Source organism: Aspergillus japonicus (genome assembly GCF_003184785.1).
Source record: "Aspergillus japonicus CBS 114.51 unplaced genomic scaffold BO86scaffold_16, whole genome shotgun sequence".
Taxonomy (NCBI): domain Eukaryota; kingdom Fungi; phylum Ascomycota; class Eurotiomycetes; order Eurotiales; family Aspergillaceae; genus Aspergillus; species Aspergillus japonicus.
The window spans coordinates 472,589-487,031 of NW_020291653.1; the positions used below are offsets into that span (position 1 = coordinate 472,589).

At 54.2% G+C, this 14,443-nt stretch overlaps 6 protein-coding genes across 6 annotated transcripts; 4 read left to right on the forward strand and 2 right to left on the reverse strand.

Moving 5' to 3' along the window:
* Positions 1-135: 135 nt before the first annotated feature.
* BO86DRAFT_427526 (adenylate-forming enzyme AfeA) lies at positions 136-2,161 on the reverse strand (the record flags this gene model as incomplete). The annotated part of the gene is made up of 4 exons (XM_025675553.1): positions 136-139; positions 329-682; positions 774-1,903; positions 1,970-2,161. 4 exons carry the CDS (start codon positions 2,159-2,161, stop codon positions 136-138), a joined length of 1,680 nt encoding a protein of 559 aa, XP_025529026.1.
* Positions 1,957-2,801, forward strand: BO86DRAFT_62144 (uncharacterized protein). Its single transcript, XM_025677512.1, has one exon. The coding sequence runs from the start codon at positions 2,203-2,205 to the stop codon at positions 2,677-2,679; it is 477 nt and encodes a 158-aa protein (XP_025529027.1). The 5' UTR covers positions 1,957-2,202; the 3' UTR covers positions 2,680-2,801.
* A 520-nt stretch (positions 2,802-3,321) lies between these two features.
* Positions 3,322-11,061, forward strand: pyr2 (non-reducing polyketide synthase pyr2; the record flags this gene model as incomplete). The annotated part of the gene is made up of 2 exons (XM_025675554.1): positions 3,322-9,951; positions 10,002-11,061. Exons 1-2 carry the CDS (start codon positions 3,530-3,532, stop codon positions 11,059-11,061), a joined length of 7,482 nt encoding a protein of 2,493 aa, XP_025529028.1. The 5' UTR covers positions 3,322-3,529.
* Positions 11,062-11,287: 226 nt separating this feature from the next.
* Positions 11,288-11,935, reverse strand: BO86DRAFT_455466 (uncharacterized protein; the record flags this gene model as incomplete). The annotated part of the gene is made up of 1 exon (XM_025677110.1): positions 11,288-11,935. The coding sequence occupies one exon, from the start codon at positions 11,933-11,935 to the stop codon at positions 11,288-11,290; it is 648 nt and encodes a 215-aa protein (XP_025529029.1).
* A 451-nt stretch (positions 11,936-12,386) lies between these two features.
* BO86DRAFT_388343 (uncharacterized protein) lies at positions 12,387-13,096 on the forward strand. Its single transcript, XM_025671829.1, has 3 exons — positions 12,387-12,530; positions 12,616-12,697; positions 12,851-13,096. Exons 1-3 carry the CDS (start codon positions 12,481-12,483, stop codon positions 13,073-13,075), a joined length of 357 nt encoding a protein of 118 aa, XP_025529030.1. The 5' UTR covers positions 12,387-12,480; the 3' UTR covers positions 13,076-13,096.
* Positions 13,097-13,412: 316 nt separating this feature from the next.
* BO86DRAFT_336563 (2-deoxyribose-5-phosphate aldolase) lies at positions 13,413-14,432 on the forward strand (the record flags this gene model as incomplete). The annotated part of the gene is made up of 2 exons (XM_025668917.1): positions 13,413-13,437; positions 13,488-14,432. A coding segment is annotated over exon 2 (834 nt), but the record flags the coding sequence as incomplete, so codon positions are not given.
* Positions 14,433-14,443: the final 11 nt, after the last annotated feature.

The window sequence follows — 14,443 nt, forward strand, 5'->3', positions numbered from 1 at the left end:
AACGGTTTCCGGGGGAGAACCCCCGGACCCCCCTTCTTTTCAGCTCCCCAGTAACCCTTAATCCCAATACTTATAATAAGCAATTCCCGGGGGAGAACCCCCGGACCCCCCTTTCTTTCAGCTTCCCAGCAAAGCTCATCTGTAATAAGTATTAAACAGCTCGGGAGGAAGATATAGACAGACATAACAAACACAAAATCTCCATGAACGTGTGCACAAGCCAACCAAACCTACCGTTATGCACAAAACCATGCAAAACAAGCCAGCCATATAGCACATCATGTATACCAATCCACTAACATAGAAACCTAGCAACCTAGCAACCTACCCAACAACCTCGACAGCACCCCTCCTCCCCGCCAGCAACTTCGCAATCTTCTCCCTCTGCGCATTCATCAGCCCCAACTTAGCCCGCTGAATCTTCCCCGTCGCCGTCCTGGGAAGCTCGCTCACAAACACCACCCCGCCGTCCAGCGCCTTATACCTCGCCAGCCGCCCCGCCACAAAGTCATAGACATCCTCAGCGGTGACCCTAGTTGATACTTCTGCCTTCCTCACCACAAACGCCCTCGGCACTTCCGTCCCGCTGCCATCGCCCGCCTGCACCCCGAGCACAGCCGCGTCTTTGATACCTGGGTGCTGGACCAGCACATCCTCGATCTCCGCGGGTGCCACGGAGTACCTGCACACGCACACTCGTCAGCAACGCACGCACATAACCTCCATCTGGATATTTTCTTCAGAGCAGCGGAAAGCAAAGGTTGAGAACCCACCCTCGAACCTTGATAATCTCCTTCACGCGCCCAAACAGATAGTACAGCCCCTGTCTACGAAACACCATATCCCCCGTCCGGAACCAGCCCCCTTCTTCCTTGTCGTTACCCGCAGTGTCAGACCGGTTCTTATACCCTAGAAAGATCCCCGGCCCGCGGACCCACATCTCGCCCGCCGTTTCGTCCGCCGTGATGATGATCTTGTGGTCCTTGGGATCCACGAGCTGCACCTCGACCCCTTCCCCGCGCATGCGGCCGATGCTTGCTTTGTCGTGCACGATATCCGTGGCCGGGGAGAGGAAGACGAGACCTGTTTCAGTCATGCCCCAGTTCTGGGTGACGATGGCGGATGGGTGGGTGAGTAGGGATTGGAGGTGCTCGAGGGCGGGGACGTCGATGGGCGCGGCGGAGACGAGACAGTAGCGGAGGGAGGCGAGGTGAGGTTTTACGGGGAGGGGGGATTGGTTCAGGATGTGCACCATGGCCGGGACGAGGTAGGTGTTGGTGATCTGGTGCGTGTGGATGGCTTGCAAGAAAGCGTGGATCTCGAAGCGCGGCAGGATGTAGACCGGCGAGCCGTAGCGGATCGGGAAGATGTGCGTCCACACGGCGCCGTAGAGGTGGTGCATTGGGATGGTGATCAGTCGGCTTGTTGGGTGCGGGGAGGTGTAGTGGCTGCTCAGGTGGTGGGTGATCATGTTGGTGTGCGTTAGGATGGCGGCTTTGGGGAGTCCGCTTGTTCCGCTGGTGCAGAACATTGAGGCTGCCGTGATGGGTGCTTGGGCTGCGGTGAGGGAGGTCCAGGGGCTAGTGCCGTGGGTTAGGAGGGTGGTTAGGGGGATGGGTTGGGGGTCTGTGGTGGTAATCGGTGGCTCTTGGGTCAGGGTGTCGGGGCTGTGGAGGAAGGTCAGGATGGTATCTTCGGAGAAGACGCAGACTTGGTTCGCTGAGATGCCTCGCGCAGAGGTGACTTCGAGCACGGTTGTGAGGGTTGCGCTGGTGGTGATGATCAACTTGGGCTCGCCTGCTTTGAGCACGTTGTCCAGTTCAAGCGGTGGACTGTCGGGTCCGGCGCCGATGTAGACATTCCCTGCTCCGAGGATGCTGAAGAATAGGGCTGAGTGGGCAAACTGGCGGAGTGATCTGGCTGTCAGTTACGAATCCAGGCAGTTATACAGGCTGTCTGGTATACTCACGCTGTTGCCCAGGTGAACCAGGACCGCATCCCCGGGCTCGACATGGCGTTTCAATCCGGCCACCAGGGTCTGCACGAGATGCTTGAGTTGATAAGCATTCAAACTGCGCGAGGGATCGCGAGCGTCGATGTATAGAGGTCGGGTCTGGTCGTACTCGACCGGACCGTTGAAAGCGAAAGACACTACATCCATGTTTGCCTTGACACTGATTGAATCTGCCGTGAAAGGAATGCATGTGCAATGGCTGCTTTAAAGCCCTCGATATCTACTGTCGCTTGCATTCTGAAGGCTCGGCTATTCAGCCTTGGGCTTACTCGAGACCAATTGGGGGATTCGCCCCCGAAGCGAAGAATGGGCTGCAGAAGTCAGATGCATTGTCTATGAGATCGAGGAGAAAAATCAAAATCGAAAAAGAATGGTGTCCTCACACCAACCGTTATCTGTCACACCAATCGAGGCCGACTCGTGCTGCTTGGTGGCTGAAGTTATTTGGAAGGATGAGAATGGAAGCAAGTAAACTAGGGCTGTACGCAGCCAGCCACTGTCACTTGCCCCCCTCTTTCTCCCACTACTTAGTCTGGCGATTGTTTGCTACTAGGCCTAACAAGTCTACCAAGCAGGTAGGTCGCAAATTGTTACCTGAATCATCATTAGCGAACGCCTCCGACCAAGAAGCATCTGGACAAACCCCGCCGGACAATAGGCAATGAACAATGCGATCCAGCTTATTCCGAGAAGAACTCGATCCTGAGCTGACGCTACGTCAGTCGTCAGTAACCGCAAGGATTGCGTTCCTTTTGCAAGATCTCGTGTTATCAGCTTGGCTTATAGTTCTATTTTACCCCTCGTGTTGGCGTTGGTGTCGGAACAATTTCCCCAATCGGCCCGGCTGATTGGAAACTGGGAAGAAAGAAGACCATCACAAGCTGTCTCAGCCTTCTCAGTTCTCACGCGATGGTGAGAGGGGCTTCTGGGGCTTTGACATCGTCCGGGACTGAGTCGAGGGCAACCCCGCCGATGGTGAGGGGAGCAGTCAGTACCAATCCCGTTCGTGCTAAGGCTGCCACTAATTTAGTACAGTGTATTCCGTACAGTGCAGGGACGGGACTCTTCTGTAGGATGGTCATCACTCACTCATCACTCACTTCTGCGGTAACTAACAATGCGCAATGCCACTGTCCATCCTCGCAACAGATAGGCGTCCAGCTTGCACCTTTCCTTGGTTTCAGCTATGATCCCCTCGCCCCCACTCAAACGAGGCTGTTCATTGCCCGGAGAATGATGACTCCTTTGGTAGCCAGAATGCCTTGAGGTCGTGTCTAAGCGAGATGGGTATACTTCCCGCGACAGCCTGCTGCTTGCTGTATGCAATGTGCAGACCAGGAGGGCAACTTATATCGATTGGTTGGTAGAAGGCAGGACAGACAGAATGAAGGTTGAGAAAATGCCCTTAAATCCACGCTGGATCGACTCCTTGATTCTCAGAATCTGTTCGTGTCTTCTTTCCATACACCTGGTTTGTGCCAGTACTGTACTTCCCACCTCTAGAGGCTGCGAGGCATGCCTTCCGTTCCCGAACCGATTGCCATTATTGGCACGGGCTGCCGCTTCCCAGGCTCAACTTCTTCCCCTTCCAAGCTCTGGGACCTTCTTCACTCTCCTCGCAACCTCTCCACCAAGACCCCCAGCGATCGCTTCAACCACGATGCTTTCTATCACCCAGAGATCCATCACGGTACGGGGAACGCCCCCGAATCCTACTTCCTGTCCGAGAATATCCAGCAATTCGACGCTTCCTTCTTCAATATCTCCCCCACCGAAGCCGAGGCCATGGATCCTCAGCAACGGCTACTGCTGGAGGTAGTCCACGAGTCCCTGGAGCGAGCAGGACTACGCATAGAGACTCTGCAGGACTCAGACACGGGCGTCTTCTGCGGCCTGATGAACACAGATTACTGCAATATTATCACGAATGACTGGGACAATATCCCGACCTACACTTCCTCTGGAGGGGCTGCTTCTATGCTATCTAACCGCATCTCCTTCTTCTTTGACTGGCATGGCCCCTCCATCACCATTGATACCGCCTGTTCGTCGAGTCTGGTTGCCATGCATCAGGCGGTGGATGCGTTGAGAAAGGGCGATTGTCCTGTCGCCGTCGTGGCTGCGAGTAACCTGATCCTCAGCCCGCGGGAGTATATCGCCGCCTCCAAATTGCGGCTGCTGTCACCGACGGGTCGGTGTCGAATGTGGGATCGGGATGCCGATGGGTATGCCCGGGGAGAGGGCATTGCTGCGGTGGTCTTGAAGCGGCTGAGCGATGCAATACGGGATGGTGATCCCGTAGAGAGCATCGTGCGTGCGACGGGGGTCAACGCGGATGGCCGCAGTATGAGTCTGACCATGCCCTCGTGGACGGCCCAGTCGAGGTTGATTCAGTCCACCTATGCCAGCGCTGGCCTGGACCCTAAGAGTCGTCCGGAGGATCGGTGTCAGTACTTCGAAGCCCATGGAACTGGGACCCAGGCTGGCGATCCTCAGGAGGCAACGGCAATATACGATGCCCTGTTCGAGGGTAGATCCCGACCTAAGAACCCTCTGTATGTGGGCTCTATCAAGACGGTCATCGGTCATACGGAGAGCGTGGCGGGTCTGGCTGGCGTTATTAAGGCATCCCTCTGCGTCCAGCATGGTGTCATTTCCCCGAACATGCACTTCAACCGCATCAACTCCAGCATCGCACCCTACACTACTCATCTGCGAGTGCCTACTGAAGCGGTACCATGGCCTACTCTCGCTCCCGGCGTTCCGCGGCGAGTCTCGGTCAACTCCTTTGGGTTCGGCGGCACAAATGCACATGTCATTCTCGAGAGCTATGCCGCTCCGATGCCATATCTGCCAAATACACTCTTACCCCCGTCATTGCCACTCGTCTTCTCCGCAGCCACAGAGAAGTCTTTGACACACCTACTTCACCGACACATTGAATACATACGAGAACACCGTGAGACCGACCTCATTACCTTAGCAGAGTCTTTGATGCATCACCGGTCTCTTATGAGCCATCGTCTCACCCTGACAGCATCCTCACTCGGCGATCTTGAGACCAAGCTCCAGGCAGAGCTCGAACATCGTAGCTCAGTTGAGACCACCGCCAAGCACCGAGCGATTTCCCAGGGAGTTTTTGGAATATTCACTGGCCAGGGTGCACAGTACCCGCAGATGTTCTGGGACCTCATATCTCGAAGCTCCCAAGCCCTACAATGGTTAGAAGAGCTGCAAGAATCACTGGCCTCCCTTCCGCCGCAATATCGCCCTGACTTCTCGCTAGCACAAGAACTTTCGGCCCCTATAGATACCTCTCGGATTCATGAGGCCCTAGTATCACAAACCCTACGAGCTGCCATTCAAATCATTCAGGTCAATCTGCTCCGCGTGTTGGGAGTAGGTTTTTCTGCTGTTGTTGGACATTCCTCCGGCGAAATCGCCGCAGCCTACGCAGCTGGCGTAGTCTCAGCATCGGATGCAATTAGGTTAGCATATTTGCGAGGCTGGGTGACTTATCAAAGCATGGGTCGGGGTGGACAGCCGGGGGCAATGCTAGCGGTTGCGATGTCCCGGAAGGATGCAGTTGCCCTCTGTGAAGATGGTGGATTCAGCGGTCGAATTGTGGTGGCGGCCAGCAACTCTCCCACGAGTGTGACTTTTTCAGGTAATGCGGATGCATTGCAAGACCTGGAATGGATCTTGCAGAGCTTGAGCATTAAAGCACGTTCTTTGAAAGTCGATGCGGCTTACCATTCCCCCCATATGGTGCCTTGTGCTGAGTCTTATCTCTGTGCTGTCAGAGCCTGCGATATCAGGTATCGACCGCCCAATGTGCCGTGGTACTCCAGTGTATACAGTGCAAGGCGCCTCGAGGGGCATGATGTGTGTCATGAATACTGGGCAGAAAATATGCTTCGTCCTGTTCTGTTTTGCGAGGCTGTTCAAACTGTGTTTTCTAGCCTTGCGAGTTCGACTATGTTGGTGGAGGTGGGCCCGCATCCAACGCTTCAGGGTCCGGTTTTGCAGACCCTGTCTGACCTTCAGCAAACTGACACCAAGCTGCCGTCTTATGTCAGTCTCGCTCATCGGGATAGCGGTAGTTTCGACTCTATCGCCAACGCCATCGCGCTCTTCTGGGATCATCAGTTACCAGGCCTCGACACTCGAAAACTTCTCAAACTGTTCGACCTTAATTATGACTGCGGATTCTTGAAAGATCTACCAACCTACCCGTTCGATCATACACGTTCTTACTGGGCTACGTCACGCTTGATCAACGCCCGTTTGCACCGTGCTGACCCACCCCATTATCTGCTGGGGGCACTTAGTCCCGAGACCGCGGAGAATGAATGGCGATGGAGGAACTTCCTCAGTCGGACAGAGCTGGTATGGTTGAATGATCATAAAGTGCAATCTCAGACTATCTTTCCTGCCACAGGCTACATTGTGATGATGCTCGAGGCGTCCCTAGTAATGACTCAAGGACAGTGTTTGCGCTTGTTGGAGATCAATGAAATGCACATCAAGCGCGCCATTAACATTCCAGATAACCCCCAAGGTATTGAAGTCATCTTCAAGGTCGAACAGGAGTCCATGAAGGATCATAAGATTCTGGGCACCTTTACCTGTTATGCTAGTATCGGAGGAAGTTTGAAGGTCTGCGCTTCGGGGAGAACCACGCTCTCTCTGGGCGAAACAGACGCAATGGCGCTGCCTCCACGACGAATGCCAACGCCATTCACAAGACCGTTGGACATCGACAATCTCTATGCCGGCTTGGAGAATTTTGGTTTGGAATACCGTGGTGCGTTTCGTGGCCTCAAAGCTGTTGCCCGCCAATCGAATGGGTCGACAGGTGTCGTCTCCTGCAATGACACATCATCATCAACTCTGCATCCAGCGGTCATGGACTCTAGTCTTCATGTACTGCTGGCTGCTGTAAAGCTACAGACACCAAGTGTGCCTGTACATTTAGAGCGCGTTATCATGAACCCATTACTCTGCCGAGCAAACTCGTTGAACGAAAGCAGAGATCTGATTGTCGATACTGTTCTTCTTGAGGATACGGTCGACGGAGCGAAGGCGGATATCCACACCTACAATTGCGAGGGTCAAGGTGTCTTTCTCATCGAAGGGTTTCAGGTCGCTCCGCTCGCCGTCCCTGATGATCGCAACATCTTCTCTGAGATCATCTGGGGACCGCTTGTGCCTCATGCGGTGCCAAGCAAGACTGGCGCAGACTCAGAGACCGAATCGAACTTGTATTGTGCGGAGCAGTGTGCTCTGCTTTACATAAAGGATGCCTGGGAGAAGCTGACAGCCCGGGACTATGCGCGGATGGATCCTGATTGTGGAGGTGTGATAAAGTGGATGGAAAGGGTCTTACATATGACTCGTGATGGCACTCATCCCATCTATCAGCCTGAGTGGTTGGATGCCACCACCGACGAAGTGCTGGAGATTACAGATGTAACAAGCCCAGGTTGGCACACCTTGCGGATGGCTGGCGAGAACTTGTCCAGCATGCTGCAGGAAGCCTTTACCCCTCAATCGCTCCGTCACGGCAATGATGACTTCGAATCTAGAAGGTTGTATCTAGATCCTTTTGAGAGCGACTCGAGCAGCTCGGAGCTTGCAACCTTTGTTGAGCAGCTGGTTTTTCGCTTTCCTCAAGCGAAAATCCTAGAGCTTAATGCAGGAAGTGGATCAACAGCAAGATCCGTGCTCAATAAGATTGGCAGCTCTTACCAATCATACACCATTACAGACACATCAGCAATTCGGCTCTCAGCGGCATATGAGATGCTCGGTGGCGATGATAACACCAAACTGATCTTGCAACGACTCGATGTTGAAGAGAACTTGGTTGAACAAGGCTTTGGGAATGAAAGCTATGATATAATCGTCGCTGCTAACGCTCTGTCCCAAACCCAGAGGCTTCGTGAGACTATGGTGAATGTCCGGCGCTTGCTCAAACCTGGTGGTTATCTAGTTGTGCGGGAAGGAACTAACCTCGATATCAGTCGTGTTATGCTGGCACATTGTGGCACTGAAAAGTGGTGGCATGATGACGGCGCCATTCGCCAGTGGTGTCCAATTTTGAGTATCCAGGATTGGGAGAAGCTGCTTCAGCAGACTGGTTTCGGTGGTTTCGAGGCAATCTCACCAGCCAATGAACTTGAGTTTTATTCGACATTTGTCTCGCAAGCTACCGATGAGGCAATCATGCTTCAGCGTAACCCATGGACGTTCTCAGGCCGCCTTAACAACGATGTTTGGATTGTTGGTGGTGCAACAAACGCAACTGCGAGTCTTGTATATGGGCTCGAGACGCTTTTGGCTCGCTTTTTCTATCGTGTGGCCGTTGCATCGACACTGGAGGTGCTGGATCAGCAAGACCTATCCAGATCACATGTCCTAGTCTTGACGGATCTCGATTTTTCTTGTTGCAAAGACTTTACAGAAGAGCGTCTGGGTGGACTTAAGGCGCTAATGAATCATGCCAACAGGCTCCTCTGGGTGACTGCCGGACACGAGAGCCAGGATCCATACTGGGCGATGGCCAAAGGCATCATAAACTGCGTTGCATACGAGAACCCGCAGCTCCTCTGCCAATACCTGAATGTTCCTGACCGAGCTGAGATTACTGCACCGGGATTAGCTACGATCTTCCTGCGACTGTCTCATGCCACTAAAGACAATGACTTCACGCTGTCAGATCGCGTGCATAGCATTGAGCCGGAGCTAAGGCTCGTCAATGGCAGACTGCAAATTCCGCGATTTCATCTTAGCGACGCAATGAATACTCGGTACATAGCTGGTCAGCGCAGAGTGAACGGGTATGCCAATTTGCATCAATCAGTGGTCCAAATCATTCCGCCTTCAAATCGGCGTCGAGAATTCGTTTTGTGGGAGAGAGTAGGCAGCAAGGGTGACGGCTGTCGAGATACCTCTCATCGGCGCTGGCTTGATGTGAGCTATTCCACATTGAACGCTTATCATGTGGAAGGTGCTGGATACCTCTATTTAATGATAGGCCGCGATACGAGTGACCAGACACGTTGGTTTGCCCTATCATCGCAGCAAGCTTCGTTGATCTCCGTGCCTCTGAGTTGTTGCTTCCGGATGCCGGAGCATCTCCCAGAAGCTGTGGGGCCCCCATTTCTGGACAGGATGGCTGCAGCAATCATGGCCATTGCTGTACTGAGCTCCGGAATACCTGACACGTCGGTACTGATTCATGGGCTTGAGTCGAGGGGCAGATTGAAACAAGAAGCGTTCACGGCTCTGGGTGCTGCGCGAGAAATGCAAGTCTATTTCACCACCAACGATTTGGCTGCATCATCGGAAAAGCACTCGTTGTACATTCATAATAATGAATCAGTGCGCTCTCTTGCACGCATTTTGCCTTCTGATCTGTCTATCATTGCTCAACTTGAAGAAAGCAAGCCTGACTTGTTCTCTCGAATCGCAGCCGTTGTCTCGGAGGATGTTGCTGAAGTTAAGCTGACAAACGTATGTCGAACATCTTCGAGCATCACGAGGCACAGCAATCCAGTTGCTACGAGCAAGACGTTCCTGAGCGCATATGGGTTTGCTTTGCAGGCATTTGAGGCAAACGAAGCGATTGATCTGGTTTCTATTCGTGACATACACGGCATGCATACAGATCTTTCTCGTCAAGCAATCGTGGATTGGACTATGCATGATCAAATCCCAGTCGAAATTCAGACGGCAAGTTCGGCGGTAAGACTATCACCAGACAAAACATATCTCCTTGTTGGGATGACTGGGAGTCTGGGTCAATCGGTCTGTCGATGGATGATTCATCGAGGTGCGCGGTGTGTGGTCATGAGCAGCAGATTCCCCAAGGTTGACCCTCTTTGGGTTGGGGAAATGGCGAGCTTGGGGGCTCGCGTAGTTCCACTCACAATGTCAGTTGTCGTAATCATTCTCGCTAATAGCGACTGACCAGATAATTTAGGGACGTCACAAGTCGCGCATCAGTGACTTCTGCATACGACACTCTTTCTGCCCAGTTACCACCGGTAGGGGGGGTCATTAATGGCGCGATGATACTCAAGGACCAGATATTCGCCAATACCAACCTTTCAGATTTTCAATCAGTACTCAGTCCCAAGGTGCAAGGAAGTCTTCTTCTTGATGAGGTATTTGGCCACCTCGACCTGGACTTTTTCATCCTTTTTGGGTCAGCCGCCGGACCGATGGGCAACATCGGCCAGGCAGCCTACTCAGCAGCCACTCACTTCATGTCTGCGCTTATCCAGCGGCGACGCGAGCAGAATCAAGTGGGAAGCATCATCCACCCGGCATCGATCGAGGGAGTCGGCTATCTTGCCCGAGCGGGTCTTGCTCTGCATGACATCCTTGAGAAAACAATGGGAAGTAGCAGCTCACAACTGTCTGAAAATGATCTGCATGAACTCCTGGCGGAGGCGATACTTGCTGGACGGATTAAAGAGGGCAGAAATGCAGATATTATCGCCGGATACGAGTTTGTGAATGCCGCCAAAAGTCCTGACACACTATGGTTCCGGAACCCAAGGGCATGGGGCTTCATTGATCAGAGTGGACGCCCCTCTGGAACATGTGTCCGTAACGACAACGTGGAGATGAAAGTACAGTTGAAGGCAGCCAATGGCATCGAAGACGCAATAGATATTATTACTGCGGGTTTCATCGAAGAGATTCGTATGAGGCTGCGTCTTCCCGATGAGGATTGCGTGACTCCTGGCAGTGTGCTGAGCGAGATGGGGGTGGACTCGTTGATGGCCATTGGGTTGCGGCAGTGGTTTGTGAAGGAGGTCGGGGTTGAAATTCCGATGCTGCGATTTCTAGGCGGGTCATCTATTGGAGAGCTGGCTGGTGTTGCTGCGGTACGACTTGCTGAAGATAATGTCTTCAAGGGCGAGGAGGTTTACTTGAATAAGGGCGATGAGGCTGTTTTGGAGTCGCAGACGGAGCAAGAGACGAGTCTGGTTGATTGGGAATCAGGTGAGTCCGGACTCAGCATGTCCTTGTGAGGATTTATACTGTGGATTAAGTTCTGTTGTGAGCCCTCGATACTATCCTCCTTATACAAGATGTACTGTACTATACATATTCTTCAAAAAACTAGCAGCAGAATACCAGCCATCACGGAGAGAGTATATCACTTTACAGTATGACTAAAAGAGTAGAGATTCTTAACCAACATTTCCAGCGTAATATACACACAACGCCCTAATTCCACAACAACAACAACAACCCTCACACCCTCCCCTCCCACCTCACAGCATGCTTAACCTCCGCCCCCTCCATAAACTCCTTGATCCTTGCAAACTCCTTAAACCCCTCCGTCTCCGCAAATTCAAAATGCCTCTCGACGGCCTCCCACCCACTAAACAGAACATACTCCGCTGCTGCCCCGTCATCTGTATCTGCATCGGCACCCCCCGCAACCCGTGGAGTCTCAGCCCACCCGCCCACCAGCGGATACGGGGCCGTGAACGCCTCAAGATACCCCTTGCCCGCCTCAAACGCCCGCTGGAACTCGGCGCGTTGGCCGGGACGAACGAAGTACCGGCCGATGGCGAGGACGGGGGCGGCCAGCGGAAGGGTCGGCGCTGGGAGGTCGATTCTTTGGGTGGATTTGTGGGTGATTGTGATTTTATCTTGGGTTGCGGTGTTGATACCGAGGATGTTGGGGCTAGCGGTGGGGTCCTCGTGGAGGAGGTAGATGGTTTTTGGGTCTTCGAGTTGGGTGTAGATTGTTGTTTTGGGGAGGTTTGTGAGGTGGTTGTGGAGGGGGTGGGATGTGGGGAGTGCGGTTGCGGTTGCGGTTGCGGTTGAGCTTGAGCTTGAGGGTGGAGGGAGGGGGGTGGAGAGGTGTAGTTGGGTCAGGGTTCTGGCTTGCATTGTTGGAGGTGAGGTTTTTGTCCTGTTTGGTGGTGGCGGTTGTTGTGGTGGTTGTGTGAGTTGAATATGGGTATGGGTATGAGTCTATATAGGTATAAGTATAGGTATGGGTGGTTTGGATCGGGGGCTTTTATGCTGAGGAACTGCGTTTCCACGTAGGGGATGAGGTGAGTGCTAAGACATGGCAAGCATAGAATCCCCAGGCTAACGCAAGTATAGTAAGACTCAAATTCCTGAACTAATGAACTGAGCTGAGCTGAGCTGAGCTGAGCTGAGCTGAGCTGAGGATGATACCAATTTCCCAGTTGGGCTGCGCTATACTTCCAGTCACCCTGCAGAATGCATAGATAGTGGATAGGGATGACTCAGCAGGATCATCACTCTCGCATAATCCCTCCCCACTAAGCCCAATCGAGGTCCCTCCCTCTCCCTCCCCTACGATGATGCCGATGGCAACTTCATCTGACGCCATACTACCACTTCTCTTTCCACCTCATCAACCTCCACCTCACATCCCCACTTTGCCTACGACCACATCAAAAAGCATGGCGCCCGAACCCCGAACCTACGTGTCCGGCGGCCGCGTCCTCGGAAGGTAATCACCACGATATCTCCTTTCTCCATGCCCGTCGGCCCGAAGCACCGTGCTAATCTCCGTCCGTCTCCTCCGTCTCGTCCAGCCCCCCACTCACCGTCCGCGTCAGTCGCTTTTTCGAGAGTGTGTATGTGTTTCTGGGACTGTATCTTGTGAGCTTTTTCTCGGTGAGTCTTTCCCTCCTGATTGCGTCTGGTGTGGTTTGTGGTAGTGGTTGTGAGGGTTGCGCGTTGCTGCCTCCCTTCCGCTAATTTTGATATCTCTGTGTCCTTTGCTGTATTATTTATGGCCAACGGTGTCTAACAATTCTCCTGCGACAGCTCGATCCCTACGCCGCGGCGCAGAACTCGCAGTTCAACATCCATCGCAAGGGTAATCCCTCGGGGCCAACGTCGCGATGGGGACTTTTTGGCGGCGGTGGGAGCGGTGGTCCTGGGGGAGGAGGTGGTGGCGGTGGTCCCGGAGGCGGTCCGAGGGGCTTTGGGCCGCGGAAGATTGGTCGAGTGGATGATGTTCGTGGGCCGGAGTGTAAGAGCTGTGGATAGGGTGTCTTATACAGGAGGGGATAAGGTTATTGGGGGGGAGGGGTGTTGTGGCTGGTTGGGGAGTTTGATATTAGCATTGAGTCTACAAATTCAACTTCTTTTACACTGGTGCTTGGTTTGGGGTTGGATGATATCCCCCCCCCCCCTAATTTTGAGTAGGATGGTGGATTTGGACCGAAGACAGATGGGATGGCGGTTTGATAGTGGGATTGATATTGATGTCGATATTGTATCAATACCGCATCACGTGGAGATTTCTCCGCAACCCCCCTCCCCGCCCCCGCAATTCCACTATTCGATATGTATGTGTATGTTCCATTCCACTGTTTACACCGTCCCATCGGCCTCAGTCAAACCCATCAGTATAGTACTCCCCTGGTTCCTCACTTAGCATCAAACTAACAAGCCACAGTCAACAGACCTACCGTCAACCAACCCCTCACCACAAAACGACCCACCTACATCCCTCCACATCATCTCTTAAACTACCAACCACAACCACAACCAAACCACCACCACCACCATGGCCCCCCAACCCCTGCAACCCCCCCAAACCGACTCCGCCTGGAAAACCCTCATCACCCAAACCATCCAACAGCTCCCATCCCCCACCACATTCCCAACCTACCCCCTCCCCGCGCACCCCTCCCACACAATCGACCACACCCAACTCTCGCCGACCGCCAGCCCATCCCAGATCGACACCCTCTGCACCGAAGCCCAGGCCCACCACTTCGCCACCGTCTGCGTCCGCCTCCCCTACGTCGCCCGCGCCGTGCAGAACCTCTCCAGCAGCAGCAGCAGCAGCAGCACCACCCAGCCCGACACCCCGTCGCTCCCTGGAGCAACAAACTCAGGACCAGGAGTAGGAGTAGGGGTCGCATGCGTAATCGCCTTCCCGTCGGGCCTAGACCCCACGGCCTCGAAGACCGCCGAAGCGGCGTCCGCCGTGTCCGCCGGCGCGACGGAGCTGGACATGGTGCTCCACCGGCCCCTGCTGCAGGAGGGGAGGTACACCGCGGTGTACGCGGACATCCGGGCGGTGCGCGAGGCCGTCCCGGCCGGGGTGGTGCTGAAGGTGATCCTGGAGACGGGGCGGCTGGCGGGGATGGAGGAGGTGGTGGCGGGGAGTGTGGTGGCTTGTTTGGCCGGGGCGGATTATCTCAAGACGAGTACGGGGTTTGACGGGCCCGGGGCCCGCGTGGAGGAGGTGCGGGTCATGCGGTGGGTTGCGGCGCGGATGGGACGGGGCACGCGGGTGAAGGCTAGTGGGGGGGTGAGGGGGGCGGAGGACTGGAGGCGCATGGTTGCGGCCGGGGCGGAGAGGATTGGGAGTAGTTCGGGGGTGGGGATTGTGGTGCAATTGGG